This window comes from Salvia hispanica, chromosome 6, assembly GCF_029641045.1.
Source record: "Salvia hispanica isolate PSC_SH4W2 chromosome 6, Shi_PSC_v1, whole genome shotgun sequence".
NCBI lineage: Eukaryota > Viridiplantae > Streptophyta > Magnoliopsida > Lamiales > Lamiaceae > Salvia > Salvia hispanica.
In genome coordinates, this window is record NC_142697.1 from 10,455,206 (window position 1) to 10,472,904 (window position 17,699).

Consider the following 17,699-nt stretch of genomic DNA (forward strand, 5'->3'; position numbering starts at 1 on the left):
ATTGTGAGGTCTACTTATCATTTTTAATATTAGTAGAAGGAGACTTCTATTACTAGGCATACCGAAATGGTAAAATGAACATTATTGTTAGGTGGAAAACATTATTGTCATGTAGAGATTGTACAGTTTAAGTTGTTTATCTTATGACTTAAATATGTATTTCTAAATGTCTTTTTTTAAATATTTAAATAATTATTTAAAGGTTTATCATAAGTTTGAAAAAAATACAAAATTAAATATAATGCAATGGAATTAATGTTTATTGAAGAAAATTATAATCATAACTGTCCTTCATTATTCTATAATTTTCATTATGTAAAAGGAGCCTGCTCATTGAGGCCCATATACTTATAGCCCATTTCATCATCAACCTAGTAAAGAATTTGTGAGTCTCTATGTACCCGGATCTGGACCACACTCATACTGCATGTTGTCCTAAACTACAAATTGCAGTTAATACCTAATTTAGTACTTAATTTATTGAAGTGTTTAAAGAGTGCTTCTTTCTTAGTTAAAACCATATGGCACCAAATACGGCCAAATTGTAGTTATTGCCCAATTGTATGATTCCATATGGTTTGCTGCCTATAAGTAGAATTAGTTTACCGATCCATCAACTCCACCACTTGCATCGATCCATAAACACAAAACACTGCATAAACTTGTCTTCTTTGAATCTCAAGATGAGTGGAAACAGCGCTGTTTCTCCAAGGTGAGGTCTTAGAAATATGTTTACATATCACAATTAATGTGCTTCATTTCGTCAATCTTTTGGTGTTGGCATCTCCTTTTTATGTGAAATTAATTTTGCAATACACATAAAAATTGAATTTATTATGTTATTGTACTTATAATAAGGATTAAGGAGAGGTCATTTGGGTCTTCCAGTCCAAAATTCTGGCTATGCATATAAAGAGATGTGATTTAGCAGGAATGGTATTAGGGTGGAAAATGATAATACATGCACAAATAAGTAGAATTCATGAATTCGATATGAATAATAAATGTCAAACATGTACAAACCACAAATCAACACAGTCATTCAAAGTTAAAATTTGGTGGTCCAGATCGCTGCATGGTGTTTCTAGCCGAGATTTCTGTAATAGTGATTGACTAGACACATCACGCGACAATATTTTCAGACCACGAGAATTTTATTCATGTTGTTGTGCATGTGTATTCATTTGTTCATAAATTTGTATATATTTGAACATTATTCTCATTTTAAAACTCATTGGACCGTATCTCTTTCATATACTATATACTTCCTCCGTCCATTAAAATTAGTTCCATACTGAAAATGAAAAAATCATTTTCAATTCATTGCTCACACTTTTATCTTTCTCTTTGGTATTATCCACTTCATCTCTTTTTCTTTCATGGTACTTTACATTATTAAACATGTATAGTCCCACAATGATACTACTTTTGGTGGGCGGGGAGAGTATTAGTTTTGTTGATTAGTAAAGTTATTTCCTAGCTGCAATCATACATTTGTAACAGCATTATATGTCGACATGACCAAGGTTGCAAGGAAAGGTGACCATAGTAACCGGAGGCGCAAGCGGCATCGGAGCAAGCGCGGCGAGCCTATTCAACGACCACGGTGCAAAGGTCGTGATCGCCGACATCCAAGACGATCTAGGAAAAACCCTAGCCGAGCATCTCGGCCCCGACGTCACCTACATCCACTGCGACGTCACGGACGAGGACCACGTCCGCGGCCTTGTTGACGCCACCGTGGCCAAGCATGGCCGCGTGGACATCGTGTATAGCAACGCGGGCATCGCAGAAAGAATGGATGCTATCGTCGACGTAGACAAGGGCAAGCTCCAACGCACCCTTGGCATCAACCTGGTCGGGGCCTTTCTGGCCGCGAAGCACGCGGCCAGGGTCATGGTCCCGGCCAGGAAAGGATGCATACTATTTACAGCCAGTGCGTGCACCGAGGTCGCCGGGATCGCGGGGCACGCCTACGTGGCGTCGAAATATGGGATCGTGGGGCTGATGAAGAGCTTGGCAGTGGAGCTAGGATCGCACGGAATTAGAGCAAACTGTGTTTCCCCATTTGGGGTATTGACGGGGATGGCGGCGAGAGACGACAAGGCAAAGTTGATGTTCGATGGCGTCATGTCAGCAGTGGGGAATCTCAAGGGGAAGATTCTGACAGCGGATGATGTTGCAAAGGCGGCGCTTTACTTGGCTAGTGAGGAGGCTAGCTATGTGAGTGGGTTGAATCTTGTTGTAGATGGAGGCTATAGTGTTGTCAATCCCACTCTTGCCAATGTCACGAGTGCTGACCAATCTTGACGTTACATTTTGGATTTAACTAATAACTCACCTGGCTTGGGGAAAAAGTAATCGTTAACATAAAATAAGTCTATAAGATTATACTGCAACCAAGGTTGTTGAATTGTATTCCTTTATGAGTTATCCCATTATAGCTATTTTGTTCTCTTATCTACATTATTCAATCTCCACTTAATACACTTAACACATATTTTCTTAAAATTTATCTACTACAAAGGGACAGTGGGGGAGTATATAATTTGATTACTACAATTTTTCTTAAAATTTTAGAAAGCCTTTGAATCTTTTTTGTATGTTTCGTATACCAAAACACGGTATGTTTGATTTTTTGTTCTCTGTTTTGTAGGATTTGTTATTGGATTGGATGATTTTTTTTCTTTTGATTAATTCATTATTTTGTTATTACTTGAATAATACAGATGTAGTTGCTCTATGCATTATCTTAGTTAAGCTTGGGTGAGCATTTGATTTTCGGTTCTGGCCAAATCGAATAAAAAAATTGAAATTTTGTGAAAATGAAAATAAAACAAAACAGAACCGAATTATCCAAAAATTAAGAAAATCAAAATCTGAACTGAAAATACTGAAATATCATAAATATATTCAAAAAAATCTGAAAACCCAAATCCAAACTACAAAAATCGAACCCGAAAGACCAAAGATGCACAATATACGTGACATCCTTAACCTGAGACATGCATCATTTTACATATTAATATTTTTTCTATCATGGCATATTTATTATTTGTTGCATATATTTATTTATCATCATTAACATTATAGACATATTAAGGGGTTATTATAGAAGATATTATTTTAATTAATCATGAGAGTTAAAATAATTATATATGTTATCTAAGTTGTTAGTATTAATACGAAAACTAAAATATTATAACTAATTACCTAATTCATATTAAATGGTGTATGTGTTCATACGTACATGGAAAAAATATATTTTATTATTTAGTTTAGGTAGTGTTATGCATAAGAAAGGTGAAAATATATGGGTATTTGATATTATGTGTAGTTTCCGGATAATGATCAAATATAGTATATGCTTTTTTTTATCCAATTTAATATCTCCCATTTGTAAATATTTTGCTCATGATAATTACACCATAGTACACGTGTTACGTGTTGCATGCAATGTGACTAAGCCATATAATTAGCCTTTCTTCATCACCTAGTCTAGAGACTATTAACATTTAATTATTTTTATGTAAGTCGGTTTAGCCGACTCCTTCTAAATAAATAAACAGTATATGAATTTAAAAAGGGAGTTCAGTGTAGGAAAACACAGAAGGGAAAAAGGAGAAATATTTAGGAAACAAAGTTAAGAGAAGAAAGAGGAGGATCAATAGTTATATATTGGGGAAACAAAATTAGAAGTGCGGTTGATTATATATTATATTGAGGTGTGTATAAATCACATTTTTAATTTTACATATTTTACGCGCTTCTTTGCTAGATGTTAAATAAAGTTAATAATTTGATTATATGATGTGATTTTGATATAATTATGTGTTATTTGATATTGATGGTGAAATATGATGTGGATATGTGATTGGTGCAATAGATATGTTTTGCATATGGTATTGGAATTAATTGAATCATTTTAATTAAAGAGGATCTGTGATAGTCATGTCTTGGATCTGAAATCATAGTGGACATATTGGGACTTTCGGGTCAATCATATTGGGACCTTCAGGTCAAATCATATTGGGACCTACGGGTCAATTCACAGTAGAACCTACGGGTCAAATCATAGTGGGACCTTCGGGTCAAATCATAGTGGCATATTTGAAATCCCGGACAGATACCAGGCTTGAACTGTCACAGAATAATAAACTGAACAGAGTGGCATATGCATATGTATATGGAATTAATTTTAATATTTGTTGATTAATGTTATATATATTGGTTAAAGAACATGTTTGATTTTTGAGCTGTGGAATTAAGGTAAGGTTTATAGACACTGAGTTGTGGCTCATATAAACCAGTAATATTTTTCAGGAAAAAGATATAAGTGAACCTTTTGGGTTGACGTGAGTCATAGGAACTCCATATGTTATCAGGGTCGGCGGCTGACGCGTTTTGTCAACCTTCTCCTTCTCATCATTTTTGCATGTAGATAAATGTATAGTATACAGAGTGGTGAGGGAGTCTCACTACCGTTTAGAATGTTTTGAAATATGTACTTGATAAAGGTTGATTTTTGAAATTATATAATATGTGTGCTTTTGAAAATTTGAATTTATTTATAGTAAGTATATAAGTCATAAGGGTTGGGGTGTGACAGTTTAGGTGGTATCAGAGCGGGGATAGAATCCCGCTGGGACATGACATTCATAAATATTATACGATACATATTAGTTATAAGTTGCACATGCATTTGAATTATCATGAACATTTGTCACTGAAGAGAGAAGGGTCAGCCGCCCTACATCATCAATTAATTGTAGAAACATCTCATATACATGCTGCATCATATGAGGAATTCTAGTAAATGCCTAGGCTTTTTAGAACAAAGAGTACATGGACCAATGATGAGGTAAAGAGGCAGAAAATTTAAAGAGCTCGGAAAAGTAGAAGTTATTGATTTTATGGGACTAATCTGACTGAGGCTGGGATATAGTTAAAAGTGATAGAACCGGTGTTCAATCATATAAGTTGTATGTCAGAAGAAGGTTTTGATTATAGGGTATCTCTTCTTTGAAGCAATACTTACTCTTGGTGGGAAACAGTCCCACAAGCTATGATACAACTTCTGGTATTCAGTTCAGACGATTTTTTTAGAGAACTCAATGCTAAATATATGCAAAGAAGTGTATTGTGCTAAGAAGCAGAGAAGGTTTTGTCTTTAATCAAGGAACTAGCTTGTTGATTATTAGCTGGCATTATTTCAATATACATGGTTTTCTAGAGAATGTGTTGCGAGTTAATTCAGTTGAGCTACCAGCGGATATTGATTCTCTTATTCATACACAACTTTTGATATTATTATGGGTATAGATTGGTTTTCACTTCATCGAACCAAGGTAGCTTGTCAAGTAAAGGAAATGGTAATATAATCATCGAGACAGGATCGAGTGATATTTTACGGTAATCAATATATTGTTCCAGGTTTTCTTATATTATCTAGATCGGCTTTTTGATTTATTGGAAGTGCAAATTTATCTGGAATTTCACCTTATCGGGAGACATATTCTCTATTGAGCACTGCATTTATTTTTATTTATATTTATCAACCGTCTTCATTAGAGTTTCAAGAGTTGAAGAAACAGTTACAAGAGTTGTCAGAGATATGTATGACTTAATGATTTACCTTGAAGAGCACCAATATTATTTTTGAAGGAGAAAGATGATACACTGCGACATTATATATACTATTGGAAGTCGAATCGAGTGACAATGAAGAATAAATATTCATTACCGAGAATCGAAGACTTGTTTGATCAGTTTCAAGAGACAATATTTCGAACTCAATACAGTCATTATGAGTTTTGCTTATGCCTTTCGAATCAACAAATGCATTTACAATTTTTATGCCACTGATGAACAGAGTCTCTCAACCATTACTAGAACGGTTAGTAGTTCGTTTTATTGGCGACTTGCTTGTATATTCATGAATTGTAGATGAGCATGTTAATCACTTACAGTCAGTATTTCAAGTCCGGCGAGATGAACAACTCTATGCTAAGTTGAGTAAAGGTGAGTTTTTGCTAGAACATGTGGTATTGTTGGGACACGTGGTGTCAGGTCGTGGAATAGAAATGGATCTACAAAAGATTGAACTGGTTTTCGATTGGAAATGTTTCTCTACTATTATTCAATTGAAATGAAGTTAGTACGACAGAATTCTTCTTTTATATGGAGTGAAGCATATGAAAACAGTTTTAATGAGTGGAAGCATCGGTTGAATATGTCACCTATTTTGGTTATCTTCGTGGGTACAAGATATTATGTTATTTATAATGATGCGCTGAAACATGGATTTGATTATCTTTTGACTTAATGGAAAGTTTATTACTTATGCGTCGTAACAATCGCAAGTACAGGGAGTTTCTTATTCTATTCAAAATCTGTTATTAGCGACATTATTTTGCTTTGAAGATTTGGCATCATTATCTGCAAGAACGTTTATATGGTATTCTAGTATCTTATATATTGATGGAGATCCGCGATTTACTATCTCAGTCTTGATAAATTCTTTTTGTGAGTTTCACCTCAGAAAGGAGTCATGCGATTCGAGCAAAAAGGTAAGTTGAGTCCTCATTATATTGAACCGTGAGATATTGTTGAAAGAGTTGGACCATTGGCGTATAGGTTAACATTACTTCCAGAGTTGACACAGATTCATAATATTTTCTACGTCAGTAGGATTCGGCTTTATCGATCTGATCCTTCGCATGTTCTGAAAAATACTGATGTACAGAAGAAAGTTATATAGAAGAACCAATCAATATAGTGAGTCGTCAGATCAGACAACTGTGAAGAAAAGATACTCTGATAGTTGATATTATTTGGCAGAATTAAGGAGTTGAAGAAGCGATTTGGTAAACTGAGGAAAAGATGAGAAAAAATTATCCACATCTGTTCACCGGTTAGCAATTTTCTTGAGTACATAAACTTAGAAAGAACTGAATTTTGCGGACAAAATTCTTAAAGAGGGGGAGATTGTGACATCCTTAACCTGAGACATGCATCATTTTACATATTAACATTTTTCTATCATGGCATATTTATTATTTGTTGCATATATTTATTTATCATCATTAACATTATAGACATATTAAGGGGTTATTATAGAAGATATTATTTTAATTAATCATGAGAGTTAAAATAATTATATATGTTATCTAAGTTGTTAGTATTAATACGAAAACTAAAATATTATAACTAATTACCTAATTCATATTAAATGGTGTATGTGTTCATACGTACATGGAAAAAATATATTTTATTATTTAGTTTAGGTAGTGTTATGCATAAGAAAGGTGAAAATATATGGGTATTTGATATTATGTGTAGTTTACGGATAATGATCAAATACAGTATATGCTTTTTTTTATCCAATTTAATATCTCCCATTTGTAAATATTTTGCTCATGATAATTACACCATAGTACACGTGTTACGTGTTGCATGCAATGTGACTAAGCCATATAATTAGCCTTTCTTCATCACCTAGTCTAGAGACTATTAACATTTAATTATTTTTATGTAAGTCGGTTTAGCCGATTCTTTCTAAATAAATAAACAGTATATGAATTTAAAAAGGGAGTTCAGTGTAGGAAAACACAGAAGGGAAAAAGGAGAAATATTTAGGAAATAAAGTTAAGAGAAGAAAGAGGAGGATCAATAGTTATATATTGGGGAAACAAAATCAGAAGTGCGGTTGATTATATATTATATTGAGGTGTGTATAAATCACACTTTTAATTTTACATATTTTACGCACTTCTTTGCTAGATGTTAAATAAAGTTAATAATTTGATTATATGATGTGACTTTGATATAATTATGTGTTATTTGATATTGATGGTGAAATATGATGTGGATATGTGATTGGTGCAATAGATATGTTTTGCATATGGTATTGGAATTAATTGAATCATTTGATTAAAGAGGATCTGTGATAGTCATGTCTTGGATCTGAAATCATAGTGGACATATTGGGACCTTCGGGTCAATCATATTGGGACCTTCGGATCAAATCATATTGGGACCTATGGGTCAATTCACAGTGGGACCTACGGGTCAAATCATAGTGGGACCTTCGGGTCAAATCATAGTGGCATATTGGAATTCTCGGGCAGATACCAGGCTTGAACTGTCACAGAATAATAAACTGAACAGAGTGGCATATGCATATGTATATGGAATTAATTTTAATATTTGTTGATTATTGTTATATATATTGGTTAAAGAACATGTTTGATTTTTGAGCTGTGGAATTAAAGGTAAGGTTTATAGACACTGAGTTGTGGCTCATATAAACCACTAATATTTTTCAGGAAAAAGATATAAGTGAACCTTTTGGGTTGACGTGAGTCATAGGAACTCTATATGTTATCAGGGTCGGCGGCTGACGCGTTTTGTCAACCTTCTCCTCCTCATTATTTTTGCATGTAGATAAATGTATAGTATACAGAGTGGTGAGGGAGTCTCACTACCGTTTAGAATGTTTTGAAATATGTACTTGATAAAGGTTTATTTTTGAAATTATATAATATGTGTGCTTTTGAAAATTTGAATTTATTTATAGTAAGTGTATAAGTCATAAGGGTTGGGGTGTGACAATATATATCAAAAAAAAAAATCCGAAAATCAATTTTCTATAATTAACACAAAAATTATAGGGTACCAACCAATTGACATATCCAAACAATTACAATCTTTATGAAATCTAAATATTGTTAAATTTATTAATATAGTTCAATACAAATAGAGTTTATTGTTAGGTATAATGTATTGTATAATATTATTAAAAAGAAATTCATGTTTTTGGGATTTTTACGATTCGGACCGGACAGAACCGAAAAATCAAAATTAGCCAGAATATAAAACTAAACCGAACCGAGAAACTGAAAAAAATCCGAACTAAATTTCAAATCTCGGCTTCATTCAGATCGGATATTCGCTTTTCGGTTATTTCGCTCACCCCTACTTACGTTTGTTGCTTTAACAAATAAATGTATACTTGCTATTGAAGAGAAAGGTTTTGTATTTGCTATCTATTTTGTAAGCATTTGATTTTTATCAATTCATTTGGTAGTAATCTTAGATTTGAAAATGCTCTTTATTAGCCTCAATTAATATATTTTCTCTTGTTTGATGTATGAGGGGGCAACAATATGCATGTCACATGCTTATGCATATACTCCCTTCGTTCACAAAAAATAGGGCAATTGGTGCATGACACGGGTTTTAATGTATAATTGGTAAAGTAAGAAAGAAGAGAAAAAAATAAAAGAGAAGGAGAAAAAGTAAGTGAGAAGTAGTGTTAGTGGAATGATGTGTATGGTTATTATTTATTGAAAATTTTCCATAAATGAATGTGCTCTATTTTTAAGGCCTAGATTTGGCTTGTTTAAAATGTCAATCATGCAAGGGCTTAAGCCCCTCCACCTTCCTACGCATGGCAAGACCACCAACATTGATATTGTTATCACCTTCTCTCTCAACAAGCAGTTATATTTCAGCAATTCAGCACATAATATGACTTAAGAAAGAATATTCTCCCTTTAAACGACTGAAAGATAACTAAGACTCCAATGTAAATCATCTGCGATTTATGTCATTGAGACGAGTAATGCTCTCCTACATTCATGGGAACCAAGAGGTTTTGACAATGTTCCCTCATCCTTTAATGCCATTGATTGGGCCTCAGTGATTGAACAGAGTTACGTGTAATGATTGTTAGGTAACTCTCATTATCCTTCTCTACGGCCTTTTTACTTTGTTGTGTGGGGTGATCGAAATCATTATTCTTCAAAGCATATTAGAATAAAAAGAAGTGCTTTTTCAAAAGTTAATGTTGTTAGTTAGTGCCTCTCAACTTGTGTGGAGGTGTCAAAGTGGGCGGGGCCATTGGTACAACTGATCAGGCTGTTCTTTTGAAGCCATCCTACATTAATACTTCATTCTAACATATTTGAAAATAATAGCTCAGAGTAAGTGATCATTGAATTAATTCCTTGTGACATTCAGTTTGTATTGTATTCTAAAATTGATTTGAAATCATGGAACTTCAAAAGCATGACTTTAGATATTTCATATTTTCTTGTTCAAAGATTTCTCTGTCATCATAAATCCTGATACTCTCTCGTCCACTAAAAAAGACTATCAATATTGGTTCCGAATATCATAGATTTTTCAAAAAGTTAGGGTGTTTTTCCACGAACTTTAAATTTGGCAAATAATATCACAAACTTTATCCGAGTTTGTTATTTTCCACCGGTAAAAAAATTACGGCAATATTATCATGATACTGATTTTTTTTCATAATTTCTCGACAACAACTTCGAGAGCTTCAAGTTCTTCAACATTTGAGCATAGTTTTTCTTGTACTACTCTACAAAATTTGTTCCTCAATCCATTAATATTTTTCGTAATTGTTTCATCGGTGGAAAATAACAAACTTGGATAAAGTTCATGATATTATTTGCCAAATTTAAAGCTCGTGGAAAAAATTCAACTTTTTGAAAGTATTATGATATTAGGTACAAATATCTTTTTTTATTATTTTGGACCATTTACCAAAATTAGACATATTTTTAAATAGGGGTAACTGCTTTTAAAGTCACCAACTTTCCATGAATTCCGGTTTTTCCCACGAACTTTAAAAAGTTCGTGTAATGTCACGAACTTTATTGTTGGTTGTCATTTTCCCATGTCAGGTTTTCCTGTCTGATTCAAACTGTTCGTTTCCTATTAAGATAATGTCCAAATTCTTTTATCTTACTATCATTATCTTCGCCTTTGAAATAGCTTCGCGTGAGTACCTTGTACGCCTCAATCGGAACTCGGATGAAGAAGTTATGGCCATTTGATGAAGGCTGTGAACTTTGTGCGACCTTGTACTATCATAATGGCCATAACTTCTTCATCCGAGTGCCAATTGAGGCGTACAAGGTACCCACGCGAAGCTATTTCAAAGGCGGAGATAATGATAGTAAGATAAAAGAATTTGGACATTGTCTTAATAGGAAACGAACAGTTTGAATCAGACCGGAAAACCTGACGTGGGAAAATGACAACCGACAATAAAGTTCGTGACATTACACGAACTTTTTAAAGTTCGTGGGAAAAACCGGAATTCAGGGAAAGTTGGTGACTTTAAAAGCAGTTACCCCTTTTAAATATGAAAAGTTTTAACAATTAAATACTAGTCCTCCATTCCGAAAAAATGGTTTCATTAGTGGACGGCATAAATTTTAATTAGAAAATGATAAAGTGAGAGAGAGAGGAGAATGATATTACCAATTGAGCATTAAAATTATTTACAACTTAAATTTTTTTTTTTTTTTTTTGGATGAAGGAAGTATGGTATTGATTGATGGTCAACGGTAATTTTATGTAAACTTTATTTTCCCGTTATAATACTTGTAATTAAGAAGGGGTTTAAAAGTCGGGTAGATTTGATAAATAAACATTTTATATTTTATTTTCAATATTACGTCCAAAAAATTTAAAGCTTTACGTCGTATATTTACTAAACTTATTTTTACTCAATGGTATTTTATTTCTTAATGCAAAATGCTTCATGATATATGTAAATATGTGTACATTATTTCAAAGATGTCACATGCAATTTGGAGCAGTAAATACTACTCCCTCCGTCCCATAAAAGATATCACACTTGTGGGACGATACAGAATTTTAGGAGGTTTTATTTTTTGTGTTAGGTGGAAAGAGAAAATTTAATATTTATATTATTGTGAGAAAGAACTTTTTTCTAAAACTGAAAATGTTTCATTTTTAGTGGGACAAACTAAAAAGGAAAGTGTGACATCTTTTATGGGACGGATGGGACGGAGGGAGTATATTCCTTACTCACTCAATTTTTAGAGTGAAAAGGTCAATATTATTCTTTGATGAACTATAATCACTATGTTGTTCCAGGTATATTATCGTTTATACAACGTTATTGTTAGGTTGCTCAATATAATTTACACATCTAGGGAAAGTTCGAGAAACAATTAAACATAACTAAAGAAATAGGACAATAAAAATAGTGACAAGAGGTAAAGGTGATGGTAAAGGAGATGAAAGTGTTATAAATTAGATAAATAATTTGGATTATTGGATATTTTTCAAAACAATGAGGACAACTCAGACTACTTACATTTAAACAAAAATCTCGTTAAAGTAGTATTTTTATACTACGAATGGAAAAGACACACAAAATGTGCTAAAAATTGGACAACGTGCTTGTACAACTTCCGGCGAGTCGTTGGGTTCGACATGTTGGTAAACTCAGCGATTTACTAGACTTTTGCACGAGTTGGTGAGTCGTTGGGGTTCGACAAAGTGATGAACTTGGCGTTTGGATTGCCTGCTCCTCTCCTGCGTTCTGGTGGCTTATCGTTTCGTTCCCACATGACTTCAAGCAATAATTTTGACTTTCGATCTCAAGACACTTGAGCTTCCTCTTTGATGCTTAAGCGCCAGATGAGCGTAGTTAAGATATCTTGCATTTTTGGGTCATGGCTCCTGAAACATCAAAAGGACCTAAATCCGAAAAGTTGAATGTCGTTCTAACATTGTACTCACACAACTCACCCGAAAGATCAACAACGTAACCGTTATGGATTCTCCTTCCGATTTTGAAAAGTCCGTCGGCTCAAGAAGCAAACTTGGACTTTACTTTGTCAGGAAAGTGAATCTTCTAGAAGTACACCAACACCCACATCAAACCCACCCTTGAGCAACATCGTCTCCAAAATCAACATCTAAGTTGTTCAATCTTATCTATCATAATCTAAAGTGACAGTTGGGTGAAAATACTGTTATACCTAGTGGTGGGTAGGTTCGGTATTCCTTACCGAAACCACCATACCGTATACCTTACCGTAAATACGGTATGCGAAAAAGTCATACCTTTACCTTACCAAAGTTTTCGGTATACCTTATTTTCGGTATGACGAATTTCCATACTGATATCGTACCCCATTTTCAGTATACCGTACAGAAGTTTGGTATACCTTACTTTTGCGCTATACCTGACTTTCAACATCAATTAAAATAGAAAATTAGAGTTTTTAGAATATTATTTAGATTTTATAACTTTAAAAATAAATTAAATATAATTTATTCATAATTATATTTATATTTCACAATAGATTTTATAATTTAAAAATATATAAAATATATTTTATATATAATTGTGTTTATATTTTTGTGGTATATACCTTAGTTTACGGTATATACCGAATTTCGGTATGCAGCGGTATATCGCGGTATTTGAAAATTCATACCGTTACCTTACCGGAATCTTTCGGTAAGGTATCATACTGTACCGAAAGTCACGGTATACCAAAAATTCGGTATTTTTGATATTTTTTGGGTACGATAAGGCCGATATTTTGATATTTCGGTATTTTTCCTCAGCACTAGTTATACCCTTTTTGGAGGAAAAATGAGAAGCTGACTGTATAATTATTTTTTTTTAACAAAAATTGCAAATTCTGTTGAACTATTACACAATTATTTTAAAGCAGAAAAAACAACCACTGGACGAATTTAGGGCTGACAATTTTTGACACGACACGATAATCCGACACGAATCCGCATGAAATTATTAGGTTTGGATCAAGTCTTATTGGATGCGGGTCATTAATGGGTCGACCCACTAAGAACACGAAAAAATCGGGTCGGATGCGGGTCGGGTCAGGTAACCCGTTAAAAATTAATATTATTATTTTTATTTTGAGTAAAGATAAATTTGCAAAAATTGTATACACAAAATGCCCTTCAAATTTTAAAAAGGATAATATTAATTTATTTTGATTAGATAGCATCATTAATTACATATTTTTGTGACTAATTTGACCTTATTTATAATTTTTCATTTTTCATTTGTATTGTTGTATAATATGTACCAAGACCCTTATTAAAAGATAAAATTTTAGAGAGAATAACCATCCATAGTATTTTAATGGAATAATAATGGAATAAACTTTTATTCATTTTATTTAAACTATCACAATGATATAAAGATAAATAAATTGCTTTTTTTTACAAAGTATAAATTAGGAAAACACTCTTTTGTTAGGAAATTCTCTCATATTATTTTTGAAACCATTGATATTTTATCATTAATTTCTAACTTTTAATTTTGAAAATAATATTATACATATTGGTTGATTATTCTATCTAAAATTATTAACATTATAATATGGGTCATTCAATGATGAGACATTGTTGGACTCAACACATATAATAGTAATACAACATTCAAATGTATAGCACTTGCTCCAAAAATTGATAAGATCATGAAAAATTAATAGTATTACTATATGATAAATCACAATATTTTCAATATTTCATTTACTGTATTATTTTAATATTACTTTTATAATTATTTTCATAGTGCGTAATAATATCATAATAGAGATGGTATGATGATAACATGTGGAACCCAACATGTAAGTTGTAACATACCATTTAATTATATGACTGCTATATAAATTTATATATTTAAATATTATGATAAACCACAACAAATTTTAGACCCATATTATAAAATTAATTTATGATTAATAATATGTTATAAATGATACATAAGAGCTAGTTCGACGATAGAAGGTTGTTGCTATCAACGTCTAGGCGTGTGACACTTCAAGTATATTAGTTAATATATTCAAAATATATAATTATGTCTTCATTCATGTAATTTTGGATAATAATATTAAATGACCATGTAATGACCCTACTTTGCATATTTCTTCATGTGTTATAATATATAGAAAATATTTGAAATTACAAGCTTCAAATTATATTTCAAATTACAAAAATTAAAGTAGTCGAAAGAAATGAAATAATACAATGTACGTGAGAGATCCAAGTGAAAAATAAAACTAAATCAATTAGCGTTTAGAATAAAAGGATAATTTGAATAAATTTATGAAAAATAAGTTTATACTTATAGATACAAAACGTTAATTCAGATATTATATACTAGCAAAACTAATCAACAAATAATTTTATAATATAATTTATTTTACTATTATATTCTTTTTATTTTGATTCAATAAATTTAATTTAGTTTTTAGTATTTTCACTCTTTTTTGTTTTGTTCTTTTTACTTCTTTAGTTCTTTTATCTTGTTTCAAATTTTTTTGTTGGGTTTTGGAACAAAAGTTATGTATTTGGAACAAAAATTATGTATTTTGTTGGGTTTTTTTGGATTTTGTTGGAGTTTTGTTGTTTAAAATGGAACATCTTCATGCTATATGGCTTTTTAAAGTCTTGATCATTTTTTGAAGCAATATGTAATCGTGTTGTTATCGTGCTTAGGTTGTTGTCGTGTTGTTATCGTGTCGGGTCAACCCAAAGTGGTTCGTGTTGGTATCGTGTTCAGGTCGATATCGTGTTCTTATCGTGTCCAGGTCGATATCGTGTTCTTATTGTGTCGGGTCAACCCAAAGTGGTTCGTGTCGTTATCGTGTTCGGGTCGTGTCCAGGTCGTGTCCGGGTTTGAAGGTGGCGGGTTGGGTTCGTGTTCGGATTTGGGGTTTCCTTAACAGGTTGGGTTCGGGTTTGGCCTTATTGGGTTGGGTCGTTATCGGGTTGACCCGATAACGACCTAATCCGCACGATTTGCCAGCCCTAGACGAATTGAAAGGCAAAAATTATTGGACAACAAATGGTCCACTAAGATTATAGCATATCAAGTAAGCTACAGATAATAAAGCCCCATTAATAGCATGAGGTGTCGTAGGAAAAGTATTAGGTGATCCGGAAGTCTTGTCTTGCCGTTAAAGAGACGAGAGAGAAAGGTGAGAAGAAGAAAAAGAAGAGGAAGGGTAGAAAGAGAGAACGCCGGTTAGGCGGCTGTGCAGACGGCAGACCCACCAAAATCCTCCAAAAACACCAATTTCTTCGGAGAAATCATCGCCGAAATCCTCTCCCGAAGAGGGAGGGCAGCAGGCGGGCGGCGGCAAAGCGGCGAGGCAGGTCGGTGTTGAGTGCGGCGGCATGGCAGGGCAGAAGGAATGCTGGCGATGGAGGAGGGTGGATCAGCGAAGAAGGCGTCGGCGATACTCAACCACCGCATGCAGTGGGGGCCACCACCGGGCACTCAACGGCGGGGGATGGCTGACGGCTTTGAGATGGGGGCCGCGTTTGGAGGGGAGACGGGGAGATGTATATGAAGATCTGTATCTGATTTGAAGAGGAACGAAGGTTGCTATTTGAAAAAAAAAATCATCTGAAATGCAGAATTGGATTGGGGAAGAAAGGAGGAGTAATTGAATGGCGCATTAGTTAATTAGGTTTTCATGGTTATAAAGGGATTCCTACCTAAGCAATGCAGAATCTATCAATATATAAAGGGGCAGTTTTTTTTACTGCCACCTGGCAGCATTTTGGCGGGAAAATGAGTTTCTGCAGTTTTGCTATTTCGTATTTTTCTTGGTTTTTTCTGTGAATATTTTTACCATCATTTATGGTTCCAATGCTGCTGTGTTTTTAGGCTTAATTGCATATTTTTAGCTTTATTTTGATTGGTTTTGTGCAGTTCACTATATTTTGCTTTTTTACATCATGTATTAAACAAATAAATCCCACTTTTCTAAAATGATTGAGATTCAGTTCTTCATTTGTTTCCAAAGCTTTATTTACCTGAAAAGTATAAAAATACATTAGAATAAGTATATTCTCAATTTTTCTAATATTAACGATTGGAAACTAAACATATTAATTTAATAGCACCTCATTAATAAATCACAGAATGTTAGTATTATATTTTTCATAAGCTCCTGTCCAAAATATACCATAATTTATTCGAATCTGACAACCATATAACCTAATTTGTTGGAATCTGTCCAAAATATAACATGCACATTAGATGCACACATAAAACATAATTAAAAGTCATAATATTGTTTCAAAGTCACACACAATATTTACACACGACACAAAAGAGAACTCTGAAAATGCAAAGGAGGAAGTTGATGAGATCTTAATAATGTAAAAATTATGAATTGGATAGCATCTGTATATCTTCTATGGAATCATTTATTCGTAAAGGATAGGCTGATTTATCCATTTATCTATGTGCTATATAAATTATGTTAAGCTCCATTTCTAAAGATCATTCATTTAATGTTATTTATAATAGATATGCATTGTATTAAAATCAGGTAATTGAAGAGTTTTACCTGTTTTGTTGTTCTTATCTCTCTTCCATTAAAATTCACACATCTGCAGTAGTAATCATTTGTTGATTAAAATCTTAATTTGGAACTAAAATAGGTATTAACAGTCACTGTCATTAATGCACATACCAATAATTGGAAATTATTCTTCATCCTCTTCTTCTCTTAATGTATATTGCAATATGCAATCTGCAATCAAAATAAAGCTATGGTTATATTCATTATATGTGCAAAATGTATTTATTTAAGCTAATAAATGGAACAAGTTACCTGTTATAAGTTGTTTCTTCTTCTTCTCTCTTGGTTCTCTCTGTAATCATTGCCTATATTTTTCTCTCTCCTTCTCCTTCACAAAGCCACCTATTTGCAGAGATGAAGAGGCTTATAGGCGTGGCTCCTCTGTCTGGATCCTATTCTTATTGGTTCTAGCATTGGCTCTCTCTCTTCCTTCTTAGAAAGTAGGGCGGCTCCTCTCAGATTAGGGTTTATATATTTGTTTTGGTA

The 17,699-nt window shown here is 33.1% G+C and overlaps 1 protein-coding gene across 1 annotated transcript; it reads left to right on the plus strand.

Annotated features, from left to right (window-relative positions):
* Positions 1 to 594: 594 nt before the first annotated feature.
* LOC125203409 ((+)-borneol dehydrogenase 1-like) lies at positions 595 to 2,474 on the plus strand. The gene is made up of 2 exons (XM_048101743.2): positions 595 to 712; positions 1,527 to 2,474. The coding sequence occupies exons 1-2, from the start codon at positions 684 to 686 to the stop codon at positions 2,308 to 2,310; spliced, it is 813 nt and encodes a 270-aa protein (XP_047957700.1). The 5' UTR covers positions 595 to 683; the 3' UTR covers positions 2,311 to 2,474.
* Positions 2,475 to 17,699: the final 15,225 nt, after the last annotated feature.

Bases quoted from the DNA above. Each gene is read 5' to 3' on its own strand.
- LOC125203409 (XM_048101743.2), top strand. From the start codon at position 684: ATGAGTGGAAACAGCGCTGTTTCTCCAAG. The intron at 713-1,526 runs GTGAGGTCTTAG...GACATGACCAAG, and splicing joins AACAGCGCTGTTTCTCCAAG to GTTGCAAGGAAAGGTGACCA.